General features: G+C 49.3%; 1 protein-coding gene across 1 annotated transcript; it reads left to right on the top strand.

Moving 5' to 3' along the window:
* Window positions 1–7,904: 7,904 nt before the first annotated feature.
* VPS18 (VPS18 core subunit of CORVET and HOPS complexes) lies at window positions 7,905–16,769 on the top strand. The gene is made up of 5 exons (XM_077764662.1): window positions 7,905–8,323; window positions 9,313–9,454; window positions 12,346–12,437; window positions 12,603–14,473; window positions 15,492–16,769. Exons 1-5 carry the CDS (start codon window positions 8,233–8,235, stop codon window positions 16,215–16,217), a joined length of 2,922 nt encoding a protein of 973 aa, XP_077620788.1. The 5' UTR covers window positions 7,905–8,232; the 3' UTR covers window positions 16,218–16,769.
* Window positions 16,770–19,058: the final 2,289 nt, after the last annotated feature.

Here is a 19,058-nt window from a genome sequence, read left to right as displayed (position 1 = left end):
ATGATCTCATGGTTGGTAAGTTTGTGAGTTCAAGACCTGCATAGTGCTCACTGCTGACAGTGTGGAGCCTGCTTCAGATCCTCTGTCCCTCTCTCTCCACCCCTTCCCAGCTCATGCTTTCTCTTTATTTTTGAAATAAACAAACATCAAAAAAAATATTTTATTTTTAAGTAATCACTACACCCAACATGGGGCTCAAACTCACAACCCCAAGATCAAGAGGTGTGTGCTCTACTATTTTTAATTAGTATATACGTGTTTTTGAACATTATAATGTTATATATTTTTTGTTACTGGAAAGCTCTAGGTCTTACATTATTTTCTTTTGAATGAAATTATCATTAAAATTATTATTCAACTGATCAAAACATAAATATATTATACATTTTGATAAAAATACACATCAGGGCCCCTGGGTGGCTCAGTCAGTTAAGCATCTGACTTTGGCTCAGGTCATTATCTCGCGGTTCGTGGGTTCAAGCCTTGCGTCAGGCTCTGTGCTGACAGCCAGCTCAGAGCCTGGAGCCTGTTTCAGATTCTGTGTCTCCCTCTCTCTCTGACCCTCCCTTGCTCATGCTCTCTCTCTCTCTCTCTCTCTCTCTCTCAGAAATGAATAAAACATTTTTTAAAAAAAAAAATTATATTGGGAATACATCTCTTCATGAGATGCATAAGGCTTTTTTTGTCTTTGTTTTCAATTACTTCATGTATTTGTAGATAGAATGTTTGAATGAGATAAAGTTCAGCATCAATTATCTTCCCATATTTTTTTGGTTTGTGTTGATCTAAATACAACAAAAGCTTGTTTACATAAATGTTAGATGGGAATGGAAGGAGGTTTGAAATAGCAATGTCACTGGATTATGTGACTCCTTTCCAAATTAAATGGCAAAAATGTGAGTGATTTTAGTTTTCAATAACCCAAAACCTGACTAGGTTCTCAAATTATATTCAGATTAAAGAACTAGAAACCATTTGATAATGCAAAGGAGTTGTTACCTGTTCTTTGTAGGAATATCAACAATAATTCCACAGGTCTCTGCTGGGCTCCCAGCAAAGATTTTAATGCCCTGAAGGAAGCACCATGATGTGGAGGGTTTTGGTTTTTACTGTCCCAGTGAGTGAGTGGTGTGCTCTTCTTTGACAGAGAGAAGAGAAGTACCTAGCTCTTCCTCCCAGGTACCTCCTTCTGCTCATCATTTTTAGGAAAGATGAGGGAAGCTGAAGACAGTGACGTCCTTAAAACTATTCAGTGCCCTGCCCTCTTGGGACATGTGAACCCCAGTTTGAGAACCAATGACCTGACGATGCTTCCATTTCCTACCTAGACAAGTGGAAAAAGTATCTCAATTCCCTTCCCTCCCATGTCTTCTCTGGGACCACTGAACCTATAATCCTAGAAGGAGGCAGGAAATAAAGAAGGCAGGTTGGATCCATACATCCCTTGGGTAGAGCTTTGAGATTCATTCGGTGAAAGAAGGGATGACAGTAGCAGGGAGGGGAGAAGGCTATTTGAAAACTGGGGCCATTCAGATAGGTTTGGAAGCATCTGGAAGGGAACCAAATAGGAAGAAGCGATTTACAATCTCTTGTAAAGGGTTAAGAAGAGGTGTTCTGCATTAGCTAGGACCTTTAAAAAAAAAAATTTAATTATTTATTTATTTAAGAAAATTTTATGTTTGTTTATTTTGAGAGAGAGCACAAGCAGGGGAGGGGCAGAGAGAGAGAATATCCCAAGCAGGCTCTATGCTGCCAGTGCAGAGCCCAAAGCAGGACTCGAATTCACAAACTGTGAGATCATGACCTGCATGGAAACCAAAAGTGGGAGCTTAACTAACTGAACCACCCGGGTGCCTGGGGCCTTTTTTATTTTTAAATGTTTATTTATGTATTTATTTATTTAGTTTGAGAGAGAGAGAGAGAATACAAGCATGCCAGTGGGAGGAGGGGCAGAGAGAAAGGGAGAAAATCCCAAGCAGGCTCCTTGCTGTCAGTATGAGCCCAAGGCAAGACTCACAACTGTGAGATCATGACCTGAGCCAAAATCAAGAGTCAGATGCTTTACCTACTGAGCCACCCAGGCGCCCCAGCTAGGGCACTTTTTCCTTCAACATATTTTAACAATGTGCTAGGCCACACCCTAGAAGATGTGTATGACACCTGTCCCTGGCCTTGGGGAGCTTATAGAGACTCACCCCCGGGAAGGAGAGGGAGAGGCTGGAGAGGGAGAGGTGAGAAGTAGAGGAGGGAGAGGAGGAAGGAGAGAGAAAGGGAAAGTGGAGGGGAGGAAGGGAAGGGCAAGAGGGAGTGAAGGGGCTGGAGAGGAGAGAGAGAGAGAGAGACTATGAGACAATTGTAATGCAGGGTGATCATAAAATGGGGAATCAGTACAGGGGGCTGGAAGAGCACGTAGGAGGGGCCCTGATCCTGGCAGGGGGAGAAATATCAGCATTCTTTCCAGAGGGATCAAACCCCAAGACCAGACACTCAAATGTCTGCAGAGCCCTGGTATATTCTGGGAACATCCTTAGATCAGCACATCTGGAGCCCTGAGAAATGAGTAGACAGACTAGATGGAGTTTAGGTGGGGATGAGAAAGGACTTATGGGTTTCCTTAATAAGTTTAAGGCTCTGTTTTAAAATGTATACACAGGGGGCATCTGGGTGGCTCAGTCGGTTAAGCGTCAGCTTCAGCTCAGGTCATGATTTCACAGTTTGTGAGTTCTAGCCCCACATCGGGCTCTTCCTGACTGCAGAGCCTGCTTGGGATTCTTTCTCTCCTTCTCTCTCTCTGCCCCTCTGCAGCAAGTTCTTGTGCTCTCTCTCTCTCAAAATAAATAAATATTTAAAATAAAAAATAAAATAAAATGTCTACCTAGAAGTGTTTGGGTGGCTCAGTCGGTTGAGCATTTAACTTCAGCTCTGGTCATGATTTTCCGTTCGTGAGTTCGAGCCCCGCGTTGGGCTCTCTGCTGTCATTGCAGAGCCTGGTTCTGATCCTCTGTCCTCCTCTCTCTGTCCCTCCCCAACTCTTGCTCTCTCTCTCTCCCAAAACTAAATNCATGACCTGAGCTGAAGTTGGACGCTTAACCGACTAAGCCACCCAGGCGCCCCTAAAAACAAATTCCTAAATCTCCCATGCAGAATTCCAAATGACTTATACTTCACCCTTACGGAAACATAAACCCCCATACCTTAAGTGTAAGCTCTGTGTAGCGACTTCCTTCCAAAGAAGACAGTATTGAAAGGTGAGGAGGAAGAGTAACTTTACAGTGGAGAAGCCTGACAAGCGCCAACTCAGCCAGGTGACCAAGGTCAACATCAACAGTGATGAGTCATGCTGATGGTATATACCCTTGATATGATGTGATGATAATGGTACTTTACCTCCCCTAAGCTCATAACCCCAATCTAATTACAAAACAAGATATCAGACAAATTCTAATAGAGAACATCCTACAAAATACCTGCTCAATACTCCTCAAAATTGTAAAAGTCATCAAAAACAAGTAAAGTCTGGGGGTGCCTGGCTGGCTCAGTCAGTAGAGCATGTGACTCTTCATCTTGGGGCCATGAGTTCAAGCCCCATCCTGGCCATGGAGACTACTTAAAGTGAAAAAATAAATAATAAAATAAAATAAAATAAAATAACCAAGGGAAATCTGAAAAACTGCCACAGTCAAGGGGTGCCTAAAGAGACATTAGAATTAAATGTAAGGTGTTATTCTGGATGGAATCCCGAAACAGAAAGAGGACAGTAGGAAAAAAACGAGGAAATCTGAATAAAGTATGGACTTTAGTTAATACTTATGTGTCAATATTGATTTACTAATTTTAACAACTATTAATGTAAGACATTCATAGTAAGGGAAACTGGATATGAAGTACAGGGAAACCCTCTGATATCTTCTTACTTTTTCCATCAATCTAAAGCTTCTAAAAAAGAATGTGTATTTAAAAAAAAATTGGGGGCAGGTTGCTGGCTCAGTCGGAAGAGCATGTGACAGTTGACACCTGTGAGTTCGAACCCCACATTGGGCATAGAGTACTAAAAAATAAATAAATAAATAAACTTAAAAAAAAAAAAACAAATTTGGGCACCTGGGGGGCTCAGTCGGTAAAGCATCTGACTTCGCCTCAGGTCATGATCTTGTAGTTCATGGGTTCTAGCCCCGAATTGGGCTCTGTGCTGACAGCTCAGAGCCTGGAGCTTGCTTTGGATTCTGTGTCTCCTTCTCTCTCTGCCCCTCCCTGCTCATACTTTGTCTCTCTCACTCTCTCCAAAATAAACAAACATTAAAAATGTTTTAAAAATTACTCACTTAAGTCAGTTCTATCACTCTTTTTTGGTTTGGGTCTTCAGTCAGTCAATAATTACTACTAATAGTGAACTTGAGCATTTTCTGCGTATAGGCACAGTGCTGAGTGATTTGCATAATATCCTATAATCACAGTGCCATAAGGTAGATTTTTCTCATTTTACAAATGTAGAAACCGAAGCATGAGAAAGGTCATGCATGGAAGTGTTTAATGAATATTTATTAGTAAGTTACGACTGCCTGACTGCCTCCTGATGCTGGGCCTCTTCAAGTGGATGCCCTGCAGGGGCCACATGTGCAACTGACCAGAGGTAGCACAATCATGCGACCTCTGCCACACCTCCATCCAGCCCTTCTTCCTCCTGGACAGTGGTGCCACTGCACCGCCGGCCAGGTCTCCCCAGGAGCTGTCCTGCACCCTTCCTTCATCCCCACATCTAACATCACTAAGTCCACTGGGCTCTTCCTCAAAAATGTCTCCCCAGTCTACTCTCTCTCCAGGCTGGGACCTCACCAGCCTGCTTCTGCCTCAGGTCTCATTCTTCTGATGTGGACTCCACCCAAGCCACCACCCATTTTTCTAGAACCCACATCAGATGATCTCATCTCCAACCAAAGCTTTCTGATGGCCCATTCAATAGCTTTCAAAATCTGGCCACAACTGGTCTCATTCCCTGTGCTGCTCTATTCCCTGATGATCCTGCAAACTTGACAATGTGTACAGGTCCATTCTCTTGGTTTTCTTGACGTCTGCCTCATGCCTACTCTTTATTGCCCTTGGAAATCATACGTGTACTTCAGGTCTTAGCTCAAATTCACCTGCTTTCATACACTATTCCTCCCTCCCCCTGGCCCAGCAGTCAGCCTTTACCTATCTTGGGCCACCTAGTACACAGCTTGTGAGGGGTAGGAACTGGTGGATCTGTATCCCCAGTCGTGAGTTCCCTAAGACACCTCAGTATTCCTGTGCTCAGGTTTGTTTGGGTTATTCTCCATAATCAGCTTCTGTTATATTTAAGCAAAATGCCCATGCCTTTTAGTTAAGGGCCAATAAATGGCCAGGACAAGAAAAGCCATAGCAGTTCTGATGGGGAAGTTGTGGTCCAGGGAGGCTTTATGGAGGAGGTAGACTTAAGAGTGACAGTCAGATTAAAGCCAGGGAGGCTTCATGGAGGAGGTGTCAGATTAAAGCCACGTTTTTAGTTTCCTGAGCATATTTCCTTTGTTGGACATCATGCTATGCTATAGCAATGAGCTTTCACCTAGATCACCTCATTTACTTTTCAACACAGACCTACCAGGTAAGTATTATTATATCTACAGTATTTCTGTAGATGAGGAAACCGAAGCTACGTGCATCACCTGCGAACAGGGTCCAGCTAATGAGTGATTGGACAGAGATAAGAATGCTGGTCTTGCTCTAACTCCAAAGTTCAACATAAGGTGGGAGAATGAATACTGCTATAATCAACTCAATAGGGAGCGTGTACTGAGTCTGTAGTAAGCGAAGCCCACTCAGGCCCCACTCTATATATCCCAGAGAGCAGTGAAACTCAGGAGGGAGGCTTTGGGGACAGTGAGGAAGGAGGTGGCTGGATGAACTCTGTGTCCCTGACACACCCCTCCTACCCTGGCTGGCTCTGTGCAAGGGAGACACTTCCTCTGCACAGTTCAGACCTGGGGAATCAGCTATTCCTTCTCCCCTTCAGCTTGCATTGGAGAAATAGACAGCGTGCTGGTTAACTCCTCAGCATCTGCTCTTATTTGAATACTGCCTCCTGGTTCCCCCATTTCTTGGCCATGCATCCCGGACAAATTGCTTCACCCTTCTGAATGTCAGTTTCTGCTTTGTAACAAGGAAGAGTGAGCAGTGCCTGCTTCATAGCATTAAGGGAAGGGTAAAATGAAATAACAATGACTATAATGATCTTAGTGTAGTTCTTGGCACATTGTTGATACTCAGTAAATGTACCTTTTATTATTATCTGACCTTTGGCTGGACCTATTTGCATTTCCCTAATGCACTCGGCAGGGGGCAGGGGATCTGCGGTGGAGCCTCATGCACCTAGCTGGACTCACATTTCCCAGAGCCGTAACCTCTAGTCCGCGACTCAGCTCTGACACGTTCCCTCCTCGGACCTAGCCTGAAGGGCAGTGCCCCTGGCTGGGAGAGCGGTATCGCTCCTGCAGGTTCGGGACAGGAGAAGCTGGACTCAGAAAGTTATTTCGAACCGGGTAATTTGTCGCCCCCTCCTGGGCGGGGCCCACTCCAGGTCCAGAGAGCCCTCTGTGAAAGCTGGTGAAGGTTCAGTCCTCTGCGCTTGGCAGGGAAGTTCGGCCAGAGTAGCGCGACCACACAATATACCCTGCAAACCGGGACATTTTCGACAGGAAAGGGAGTGCTTTTAGTCATTTTGCACAGGCTACCCATTAAAGCCAGGATGGTGGTGATCCTGGCCAATAGCCTTCCACTTTAACAAGACAGCGTCCTTGTGCCCCAGAGGGGAACAGACTCCGACTGGGTGGGCTAGGCGGGTAGAAGAGGGAAACTGAAATAGAGCCGCACTCTTAGCCTCGGAAGTTCCGTCGCTTTGGATTCCCCACCGGCCTTCAAGGTCACTTGTCCCACGTTCTTGCCAGGGTTTGCAGGTATTTGCTCCTCTGTGCTCCCACAGCGCTGTGTCCATGTCACGACGGCTGGGACTGTTTGTCCGTTTGTAGTGCACCGAGAGCCTGGAAAAGTGTCTGGCAGAGAGTGTGCGCTCCCTTGTGGAATAAGTAAGCTTCTGAACAAATCCATCCATGGCTTTTCTAACAAGTATATATTTACTGGTCCACTGCCTATGCTGGTTATGATCTTAAAGGACGTAATCGTACTTATCTCTGTGACTCCAGCACCTAGTCCAAGGCTAGGCACAAAGGAAGTGCTCAACAGTATTCTGAATGAGTGAATGGAAGTAGTCCGACACCCCTCAGCTGTGCTTGGTCATTCTGCCACCCCTTCTGTCTCTCCCTATACCGAGGAGCCATTACGGAACCGGTTAGAGGCAGGTTAGGTAGCACTTGGCTTCCCTCGGCCACGTCACCAGCTCTGTCATTTCCTGAAAGTTAGTGGTCCCCTAAATGTGGGAGAAGAGAGGCTAGGACTGCTTGCTTATGCCTTGTGAAGGTAGGATCAAGAGAGCGATTCGACTGAGGAACGGGAGGTTCCCCTGAGATCCTAGGATAGCGGCCTGTTTGGAGAAGTCGGAGCGAGAGCTGGACACGGAGGCTGAGCGGTCGTCTGAGAGAGGAAAGCCTGGGCAAGAAGAGCTGAGGACTGGCTCCGAGTCTGGGACTGGAATGCGCTGCGCGGGTGGGGAAAAGCCTAAAAACGCCGGGATTGCCTCCTTGTGTTAAAACTCAGAACTGCAGCAGGGTCCTGGAGAGAAGGGCCAGTGTTCCGCAGCACCAGCTCCCCGCTCAGGGGGACTGCAGCTCTCACGCGTCGAGGGCTNGCCAGCCGGGAAAAGTTCCTACGCGAGCAAACCCGGGTTTCTGAGAACCCGGAAGTTACGTTATAGGCGCGCGTCTCGGGGGCGGGAGTCTGCTGAGCCGCTGGGGCGAGGTTGAGGTCTTCTGGGGTCTGCAAAAGGAAGCCAGTGATCGTTTTGCGGAGGAGGGGTGGGAGTGGAGTGCCGGACTACACCAGTTTCAAGGGGGAGGACTCCTCAGTCTTCTCGCTCATTATAAGGCGAGAGCGAGAAAATCCTTTAGGATTTTAAAGAGAAGTGGGCGGCGGATTGCCAGGATCTGTCAGAGTCTTGTCTAGGCTGGGGAGACGCCGTTTCCAATCTAAGGCGACGAGGATCTCTGGGAGGGAGCGCTGTTGTAATCCCCGGGCCCGGGACGGAGGGCCCAGAGGCCGGGCACCATGGCGTCCATCCTGGATGAATATGAGGACTCTCTGTCCCGCTCAGCCGTCTTGCAGCCCGGCTGCCCCAGCGTGGGCATCCCCCATTCGGGTAAGGGAGGGGAGGGCGCCGCTCATACTGCCCGCACACCTGGCACCTGCGGGGGAGGATCGGGGAGAGTAGCTCCAAGAGGCCGGTTCACAGTCCAGGCCCAGGCCCTTGATTCTCCTCAGGCTTTCTTGGCCCCCAGCTGGTGGATGGTCGAAGTTTAAAAGAGCAGCCTCGTGATCTAGGCCCTGCCACTCGGGTCCTAAGAGGAAACTGGGACCCAGATAAGGAAGTGACTTGCCTCCAGGGTCCCAGTTGAGAGAACTGAGAATAGGCTCCAGGCTTCAGCCAGAGCCTGTGCTCTTCCTGCCAGGCCCCTTCTGGAGGTGGAAGGATGAGGGTGGGCAAAGAAAATGGAAGGGGAATGGTGTAGGGATAGGAGGGCTTGTCCTCGAGGGAACTTTGTCACTGAACAGGGAAAAGGAAGTTGTTTTAGGCCTTTGGTGGATCTGGGTGCAGGCTGGACTTGAGGGGAAATTTTTGTAGAAAGTGGGACAGAGTTGGCAAAGGAGTCTGAAGTGCTAGGTATGCCGTGGTAAAGAAATGAGAATAAAGACTAGAGAGAAAGAAGCTACAGCTTAATTGGAACTGTTCCCCAGGGCTTCCTCTGCCTTCATTCTGGAGACTCACTGAGAGTATTACTGCATGGGTGAGGAGGAGGGGAGAGAGTGGATCTAGACTATTTTAGTTGAGCTGGGATTGCTGGGCCCAAGGTTGATAAGGGAGAATGTCCAACCCTTTCCACTGGGAAAGGTACGTGAGGGTGCAACAGCATTACAAGGGTTCAAAGAACCCACCCCTCACAGCTGTCAGAAGGAGCCCAGAGCCCTAATATAGAGATGATTAGCAAACTACTTGATATGTTGATATTAAACTTTTAACTGAGGGCTTGGGCTAGAGAGGTAAAGAGGAAAAACAATTTTTTTGTTGCCTCTCTTTGTCCTTCCTCTGTCTCTTCCATAGCTAACCTTTGACTTCCTCCTTTGCTGTAGGGTATGTGAATGCCCAGCTAGAGAAGGAAGTGCCCATCTTCACAAAGCAGCGCATTGACTTTACCCCTTCTGAGCGTATCACCAGTCTTGTCGTCTCCTGCAATCAGCTCTGCATGAGCCTGGGCAAGGACACACTGCTCCGGTAAGTGAGGGCTCGAAAGGCTTGGGAGTAGGGAGTGGATTAGTGGTATTTGGGGACTGTTAACTGACTGGGGCCTTTCACTCTGTGCTGGTGAAACAGTAGATTTCGAATTTTCAGGAAATACACATTCCCAAAGAGCACTAATGTAGTATAGTAGTTAAAATCAGGTGGATCTGGGTCCAAGCTCAGCACTCCTATGTATCCGCTAAGGAATGTTGAGCAAGTCACCCAGTCTCTCTAAATGTGTCCCATCCTGGGGCGCCTGGGTGGCTTAGTCGGTTAAGCGTCCGACTTTCGCTTAGGTCATGATCTCGCGGTTTGTGGGTTCGAGCCCCACGTCGGGCTCTGTGCTGACTGCCAGCTCAGAGCCTGGAGCCTGTTTCAGTCTGTGACTCCCTCTCTATCTGACCCTCCCCTGCTCACGCTGTCTCTCTCTCTCTCTCCTAGAAATGAATAAAACATTAAAAAAAAAAGAAAAAGTAAATGTGTCCTATCCTTTTAAAGATAGTATTAACCCACAAGTTAGTCACATTGATCAGGGGAACTGTCTAGAGTCTTAAAGTAACTCCACTATAAATGGAAATGATATATCTCAATAAAATTGGAAATAAACACATACATACAAACGTGAGTGGGAATACTATATAACAAGGGTGTCAGAAAAAACGCTTACTTAGAATAACCATCTAGAATAAAACAAAGCTAAGCCTCTGTATCACAAAAATAAATTCTGGGTGGGATAATTATTCAAATATGAAAAATAAACTGAACATTAAAAGAATATTTAATAAATATCTGTGTTCTTGGGCAGAAAGGAGACCTTCTTACTCAAGCTAGAAAATCCACTAAGAAAAGGATAGGTATATTTGGCTACATAGTAATGACAAAATAAAAACAAAAAAGCATTTGAGGGGTGCTTGACTGGCTCAGTTGGTAGAGCATGTGACTCCTGATCTTGGGGTTTTAGGTTCTAGCCCCACATTGGGCGTGGAGTTTATTTTAAAAAATAATAATAATAAAGAAAAAAAGCATTTGAATCTGTCATAACCAAAGATGGTGGGAAATTTATGTTTTTCTACATATGACTAGGGATTTACATCCCTATTCTTTAAAAAGCCCTTACAAATTAATAAGAAAAAGACACTTCAGGGANTATATTTGGCTACATAGTAATGACAAAATAAAAACAAAAAAGCATTTGAGGGGTGCTTGACTGGCTCAGTTGGTAGAGCGTGTGACTCCTGATCTTGGGGTTTTAGGTTCTAGCCCCACATTGGGTGTGGAGTTTATTTTAAAAAATAATAATAATAAAGAAAAAAAGCATTTGAATCTGTCATAACCAAAGATGGTGGGAAATTTATGTTTTTCTACATATGACTAGGGATTTACATCCCTATTCTTTAAAAAGCCCTTACAAATTAATAAGAAAAAGACATTTCAGGGACACCTGGGTGACTCAGTTGGTTAAGCGTCCGACTCTTGGTTTTGGCGCAGGTCATGATCTCACAGTTGCATGAGTTCAAGCATCACATCAGGCTCCAAGCTGACAGTGCGGAGTCTACTTGGGATTCTGTCTCCCGCTCTCTCTCTGCCTCTCCCTCACTTGCACTATCTCTGTCTCTCTCAAAAAATAAATAAACTCAAAAAGTTTCTTTTTAAATAAAAGAAAAAGACACTTTAGTAGAAAGGGGAGGGCAAAGACTATAAACAAGCAGTTTACAGAAGAGGAACTGTACATTTCCAGTAAATGTCTAAAAGTATTTTCAACCTTTGGGAAATAACAGTAAGGTACCTTTTTTTTTTAACCTATCAGATTGACAGAAATTACAAACAGTAATATATGGTGCTGGTGAAGATACACAGAAATAGACTGTCACACATTGCTGATGAGAGTATAACTTGCCACCATCTTTTGGAAAAGTATTCTGGAAATATCTGTTAAAGTTTAAGATATCTCTAAGTTTGATCCAACAATCCCACTTTGGAGAATACATAATCATAGAAAGAAAAGTACCACTTTGCAAGGGTATAGATATAAGGATGTTGACTGCAGAACTATTTATGGTAGGAAAAACTGGACCCAAACTGAATGCCCATCAACAGGAAAATGATAATAAAATTATGGTCGAGCCGTGAAGGGGAAAATGATACAGTTATTGAAACAGTGAGTTAGAACTATATCTACTGACACTGTGGAATGAATGTTCATGAAGTATCATTAAGTGAGAAAAACAAGTTATAAATTTATACACACACACACGTACACAATGTGAAGAGATTTTTGTAAAAATATAAAGATGGTGACAAAACAAGTCTATGTTGTAAGGATGGAGAAAGACCTTGAAATCAGTTTTGTCTATAGAGAATGATAGGTTTAAGAAGAAAATCATTAACTCTTAATACATCTTTGCTTTGATTCTTTAGTTAGAATGGACACGTAACTTGAAAATAATTTTAATAAGGGAAATATAATTTAAACAGGAGCACCCCTCAAGGTTATTGTGAAGATTGAGATATACTAGATTAAGCTCTTGGCACAGTGTTTGGTATATAGAAAGTGCTTGGTAACCATTAGCTACTATTTGTTCTTTTTTTACCCCAGCAATCTGGGATACCCCTGCCTGTCTTCCCAGATGCACTGTAGATCTTCTGAGCAAAGGGAAAAGACTTTTATTTAGTGACTTCTCAAAATGAGGTAGGGGAATTCTCAGAGTTGAAGGTTCTTAAGTAGGATCCTGTATATATTTCAGAGTTCCCTTGAGATTTTGTGCAGAATTTTATATGTGTATATAGATGTCAGGGCAGAAAGCCTGTGGCTAATAAAGAGGCCTGTGATTCCAAAAATGGATCTGCCCTTCTCTGGAGTGAGGCTGTGACTCTTGTCCTGACAGCATTGATTTGGGCAAGGCCAATGAACCCAACCATGTGGAGCTAGGACGCAAGGATGACGCCAGAGTTCACAAGATGTTTCTGGACCATACTGGTAACTGGTGGCGGAGGTCTGAGGTTGGTGCGGGGGGATAGGGGGGTTGAGTGGAGGGTAAGTCATTGCCTGGGTGGGTGGGATATGAGAGCGTTGGGGGTAAGGAGGAGGCTGAGGTTGGGAATGGTGCCATTCTGTAGAGTGCCATCCTCTCCCCTACTCCAGGCTGTCACCTGCTGATTGCTCTGAGCAGCACTGAGGTCCTCTACGTGAACCGTAATGGACAGAAGGTTCGGCCACTGGCACGCTGGAAAGGGCAGCTGGTGGAGAGTGTGGGCTGGAACAAGGCACTGGGCACCGAGAGCAGCACAGGCCCCATCTTGGTCGGCACTGCCCAAGGCCAGATCTTCGAAGCAGAGCTCTCAGCCAGCGAGGGTGGGCTTTTCGGCCCTGCACCAGATCTTTACTTCCGCCCATTGTACGTACTAAATGAAGAAGGGGGTCCGGCGCCTGTGTGCTCCCTTGAGGCCGAGCGGGGTCCCGAGGGGCGTGGCTTTGTTATCGCCACAACTCGGCAGCGCCTCTTCCAGTTCATAGGTCGACCAGCTGAGGGGGCTGAAGCCCAGGGCTTCTCAGGGCTCTTCGCTGCCTACGCTGACCACCCACCCCCATTCCGTGAGTTCCCCAGCAGTTTGGGCTACAGCGAGTTGGCCTTCTATACCCCCAAGTTGCGCTCTGCACCTCGGGCCTTCGCCTGGATGATGGGGGATGGCGTGTTGTATGGAGCATTGGACTGTGGACGCCCCGATTCGCTGCTGAGTGAGGAGCGAGTCTGGGAGTACCCAGAGGGGGTAGGTCCTGGGGCCAGCCCACCCCTGGCTGTGGTCCTGACCCAGTTCCACTTCCTGCTGCTGTTGGCGGACCGGGTAGAGGCAGTGTGCACACTGACGGGGCAGGTGGTGCTGCGGGATCACTTCCTGGAGAAGTTTGGGCCACTGAAGCACATGGTGAAGGACTCTTCCACCGGCCATCTGTGGGCTTACACTGAGCGGGCCGTCTTCCGCTACCACGTGCAGCGGGAGGCCCGGGATGTCTGGCGCACCTACCTGGACATGAACCGCTTTGATCTGGCCAAAGAGTACTGTCGAGAGAGGCCTGACTGCCTGGACACGGTCCTGGCCCGGGAGGCTGATTTCTGCTTTCGCCAGCGTCGTTACCTGGAGAGCGCCCGCTGCTACGCCCTGACCCAGAGCTACTTTGAGGAGATTGCCCTCAAGTTCTTGGAGGCCCGACAGGAGGAGGCTCTGGCTGAGTTCCTGCAGCGAAAATTGGCCGGTTTGAAGCCAGCCGAGCGTACCCAGGCCACCTTGCTTACCACCTGGCTGACAGAGCTTTACCTGAGCCGCCTTGGGGCTCTACAGGGTGATCCTGAGGCCCTGAACTTCTACCGGGAAACACGGGAGCGTTTCCGGGCCTTCCTCAGCAGCCCCCGCCACAAGGAGTGGCTCTTTGCCAGCCGGGCCTCCATCCATGAACTGCTTGCCAGCCACGGGGACACGGAGCACATGGTGTACTTTGCCGTCATCATGCAGGACTACGAGCGGGTGGTGGCGTACCACTGCCAGCATGAGGCCTATGAGGAGGCCCTGGCCGTGCTTGCTCGTCACCGTGACCCTCAGCTTTTCTATAAGTTCTCACCCATCCTCATTCGTCACATCCCCCGCCAGCTGGTAGATGCTTGGATTGAGCTGGGCAGCCGGCTAGATGCCCGGCAGCTCATTCCCGCCCTGGTGAATTATAGCCAGGGTGGCGAGGCCCAGCAGGTAAGCCAGGCCATTCGCTACATGGAGTTCTGCGTGAATGAGCTGGGCGAGACTGAACAGGCCATTCACAACTATCTGCTGTCGCTGTATGCCCGAGGCCAGCCCGCCTCACTGCTGGCCTACCTTGAGCAGGCCGGGGCCAGCCCACACCGTGTGCATTACGACCTCAAGTATGCGCTGCGGCTCTGTGCTGAGCATGGCCACCACCGTGCTTGTGTCCATGTCTACAAGGTCCTAGAGCTGTACGAGGAGGCTGTGGACCTGGCCCTGCAGGTGAGCCAATGAGTTTTGACCCCATCCAGGAGAGGGGCCTGGAGAGCAATCGTTTCAGCTGCTGAGGGTTTGGAGTGGAGGGCTGTGGCTAGAGGGCGCTGGTATCTCTTGCAGAGAGATGCCTGTAGTGTAGAGGTTAAGAACGTGGACTCTGAGATCAAGGTTTGAAATCTGGTTCTGCCACTTATCAAGCTGTGTGACCTCAGGCTGATTTCTGACCTGCTTTTTGCCTCAAATGATTGGGCCACTTGCTCCTAGGGTTGATTAAAACAGTGTTTATGGAAAGCACTGAGAACAGTGCCTGCTCTACAGTAAGTTCTACATACGTGCTAGCTGTTGCGTTACAGCCACAATTGCAGAAGGGGAAAGTACTGAGTTACACATCTCAATCCTGAGTGACCATTTACCTTAAGGATCACACGAAGTGCTATTTAAAATGCAAGCTCCTGGGTCTGGACCCAGGACTTAATCAGAAAGTCTGAAGTGAGGCCCAAAAATCTGTATTTTAAAAAAAATTTTTTTTAAGATCATTTCTTTGAGAGAAAGAGAGAGAGAGAGAGAGAGAGAGAGAAAACAGAGGTGGGGCAGAGAGGGAGAGAAAATCCCAAGCAGGTTCCGTGCTGTCAGCACAGACCCCGACTCGGGGCTCAATCCCATGAACCGTGAGATCATGACCTGAGCTGAGATCAAGAGTCAGATGCTTAACCAACTGAGCCACCCAGGTGCCCCCCAAATATCTTTATTTTGAATATACTCCCCGGGTGATTTTTAAATTTGCTAAAATCAAAGCCCCATCATCGTGATTAGCTTTTACAAAGCTGTGACAGGGACAGGCCCGTTACTGAGACAGGTTCCTGACCTGGCCTCCAGAAGCGCTCCCCTTGCTTGATGCCAGGAGTGCTGGGAATCCTGCCTTGGGCCCTCTCCTTGGGCCTCGGGAGTGAGGCACCTGTCTCTACCACAGTCTCTATTGTAGAGGGCAGGGGGCTTGACCCCAATGCTCATGGTCTCCCCACAGGTGGACGTGGACCTGGCCAAACAGTGTGCTGACTTGCCCGAGGAAGACGAGGAATTGCGCAAGAAACTGTGGCTGAAGATTGCACGGCACGTGGTGCAGGAGGAAGAAGATGTGCAGACAGCCATGGCCTGCCTGGCCAGCTGCCCCTTGCTCAAGATTGAGGATGTCCTGCCCTTCTTTCCTGACTTTGTCACTATCGACCACTTCAAAGAGGCGATCTGCAGCTCACTCAAGGCCTACAACCACCACATCCAGGAGCTGCAGCGGGAGATGGAAGAGGCCACAGCCAGCGCCCAGCGCATCCGGCGAGACCTGCAAGAGCTGCGGGGCCGCTACGGCACAGTGGAGCCCCAGGACAAATGTGCTACCTGCGACTTCCCCCTGCTCAACCGCCCTTTTTACCTTTTCCTCTGTGGCCACATGTTCCACGCTGACTGCTTGCTGCAGGCCGTGCGGCCTGGCCTGCCGGCCTACAAGCAGGCCCGGCTTGAGGAGCTTCAGCGCAAGTTGGGGGCTGCACCAGCCCCTACCAAGGGCTCTGCCCGCGCAAAGGAGGCCGAGGGTGGGGCTGCCGCTGGGGGCCCCAGTCGGGAACAGCTCAAGGCAGACCTGGATGAACTGGTGGCTGCTGAGTGCGTGTACTGTGGGGAGCTGATGATCCGCTCTATTGACCGGCCCTTCATTGACCCCCAGCACTACGAGGAGGAGCACCTTAGTTGGCTGTAGGAGGATGTTGTGCTGGGTGGGCAGGCTGTTGGGGGCAGTCGCCCCTTCTTGGGAAGGCGACATTGTGGGCTGTGCTCAGTCATCTGGAGACTCTCCCCAGTGTTGGGGAGAGTGGAATTATATCTGTGGCCGGGAGGCATCATCTGCGAGTGCGTTCTGCCACTATCCATGCTGTTCTTCAGAGCTGCCTGAGGGCTGCTGTTATGCCAGGCCATCTGCCTGCCTCCCAGCAGCGGGCCTTAGCCTGGAGAAGTCAAGTTCTGACCCGATCACCATCTCCCCTCTAATAGTCCTGTTTTCCTTTTTACTCCCCACAGACATCCTGTTCACCTTCTAGAGCAAGTACCATTCTCCCTTTTCACTGTGTGGTGCTTCCCCTTCAGAGGAAGGCCTCTCCTGTGTATGCCTCTAGATCCCAAAAGAAAAGGCAGCCCCTTCAGGTCCTGGACATGGGGGGTGGGAAAGGTGGTGCTGGTGGTAGGCGTGTCTTGTATACACCTTCTGGGGCTCTGGTGTGGAGGGGTACCCTGGGGGAGGGGGCCTCATGGAGGACAGTGGGAGGTGATGATGGGGTAGGGAGCATTAAACTACCTGCGCTGCACTGATGGCCCTGGAGTTGATGGCTTTGTTGACACTGGCCTGAGTGGCATGTGAGTGATCTCCCGGGGGCATAGGATGCCACAGGAGGCTGCTGGGCCCCTGCACCCTTTCCAGCCTTGGCCCTCGCTTCTTCACCTGGTGATGTGACTGATTGATTTTGACAGTTTTGTTATCTGTTCCTTGTCCCTCTGCTCCATCCTCTGACTCCAGGCTCCAGCTGGGAATGATGGCCCTCTCAGACCAACGACTGTTCTTCCCTTTGGCCAGCAGGTGGTGCTGCTCCCCACAGAATCCTTCACTCAGGCAGCTGAGGGCACTGATTTCTTGTCCCTTTCTCTACTAGTGCTTCCTCCGTCTGTTCCTCCCTAGTGCATTCTGGAAGTCTGCACTGCCTAACCATGAATCTAAGCCTTCATTCTTCCTCCCTTCACTAGCCCTTATACATGCTAGGTTTTGCTTGCCCTTCTCTTTGCCAGCCTGGATCCTCACATTCCCAGCTTCTCAGCTTTGATACTGCCCTACCGCTGTCTGGCATTTAACCATAACGTTCAGATCCAGCGTGAAGGTAAGACTGCCACTGCCACCATCCATGGCATTTGGCAGATAATTTTTTTCCTCCTCTGATGACCTGCCCTCCCCCTCCAGATTACATATACTCTTAGTTGTGGCTACCCTAAGGAGTCCTGGATCAGGGCCTTCCCGTGACATTAGCGAGCACCCTTTGCCCTGTGGACTGGGGTTCACAGTCTGCTGCTCAGCTCTATAGGTGTGGTCTATCAGCTGCTCAGACTGAAACAAAATAACAAGTGTGTGTTCCCGGAATCAGGCTGGGGTCAAGCCACCTGGCTGGTGACTACATACTTTTCTCTCTCCTGAAGCCTAACCCTTTTCCAAGACTTATCTCCTGCAGTGCTGGTGGAGTCGTGCCCCGCCGAGTTCCCCCAACCACTAGAACAGCCCTGTCTCCTCCTGGCCTCTGCCAATGGACAGGCTAGAAACTGCCCATCTTTGATGAGCCTCAGACTCCCTGTCCTCTCCCAAAAGCAAGAGGGAGCAAATGTGAAGGAGTTGGTAATCATGGATGGATAGAGCGCATCCGAATCCTGTTCTGTCTATCCCAAGATCTGGAGGCTCCCGCTCCCTTCCACTCCCCATGTGGCCTACCATTCCCCACCGTCAGTGAATATTAGGTCTAAATTTTGACCTGCCACTTGCGTGGTCACTTGCTTGCTTAGAACAGCTTGGGTCTTCTGTCTCTGCACACAATGGGTGCCTAATACACGTTAGTTAAACAAACACTGCCCTATTGCGCCCTCCTCCCAGTGAACTTGGCTAAGACAGCCTGGGATGCCCCTGCCCCCTTCTGTCTTCTTCTGAGCCTGCCCATCTGGTCCTAAGCTGCTTCCTCTTTCCTGGAAAAAAAGGCCCCAGGCTTCCCTGGCACTGACAGAACGGGGTTCCATTGAGTCAGGGCAACGGGAAGCCACAGCCCTTAGATCCTTGGAAACCAAGCGAGGCCTGGAATGGAGGGGAGAGAGGAGGCCCTCAGGGCCTTGGCCCTAAGCCTGGGGAGGGCCAGGAGGGGGTGGTGTGGGGGAGCAGCTGCGCGGGTAGGGGCCAAGATGAATGAGCTGCTCCTGGAGCTGTCACTGGAAATAGGAGGAGTGGCCACCGGCAGTGACGCTGAGATCAGGGCAGGAGGCCTGTAAACAAGGAAGCCACCTGGGGGAGACTCAGGGCAGTCTCTGGTCCTGGGGAGCAGGTGCTTCCTGAGGCCCGCCCTTGAGAGAGCTCTGGGGGGCTGTCTGGCCAAGTGGTCAGCTGGCACGAGGGGGCGCTGTCGACTGGCTTCCTGAAACCACCGCTCCTTTCCTCAGCTCCATGGGGAGTGGCCGTCGGAGGGTGTGACAGCCCAGCATCTGAGGCCTGGCTTTCCCACCAGGCAGCCCTCCCTTCTCCTGTCCTAGCGCAGACTGGCCAAGAGCACCAGCACTGGCAGGGAGGGCACAGGGCTCCAAGTCTGGCCGGCATGGGTGTGACCTTATTGCCCTGTGACCACCAAGTCTTTAATCTCCCCCTTCTCTCACCCCAGGGCTCAGGTTTCAGGCTGGGCCCTCATCAACACTGTTGGTTGGGAGGGGGCTCGGAGGCCACCAGGCTCCAGGCTGCCCTTGGCGCTGCCCCCCTGGCGCCAGGGAAACAAAAGGTTAGGGGGCCCAGAAGGAGTTATCTGGCCCCACC

Source organism: Crocuta crocuta, unplaced genomic scaffold (genome assembly GCF_008692635.1).
Source record: "Crocuta crocuta isolate KB4526 unplaced genomic scaffold, BGI_CrCroc_1.0 scaffold102, whole genome shotgun sequence".
In the NCBI taxonomy this organism is placed as follows: domain Eukaryota; kingdom Metazoa; phylum Chordata; class Mammalia; order Carnivora; family Hyaenidae; genus Crocuta; species Crocuta crocuta.
The sequence above is the reverse complement of the archived record's forward strand: the minus strand, read 5'-3'. Positions and strand labels throughout refer to the sequence as shown.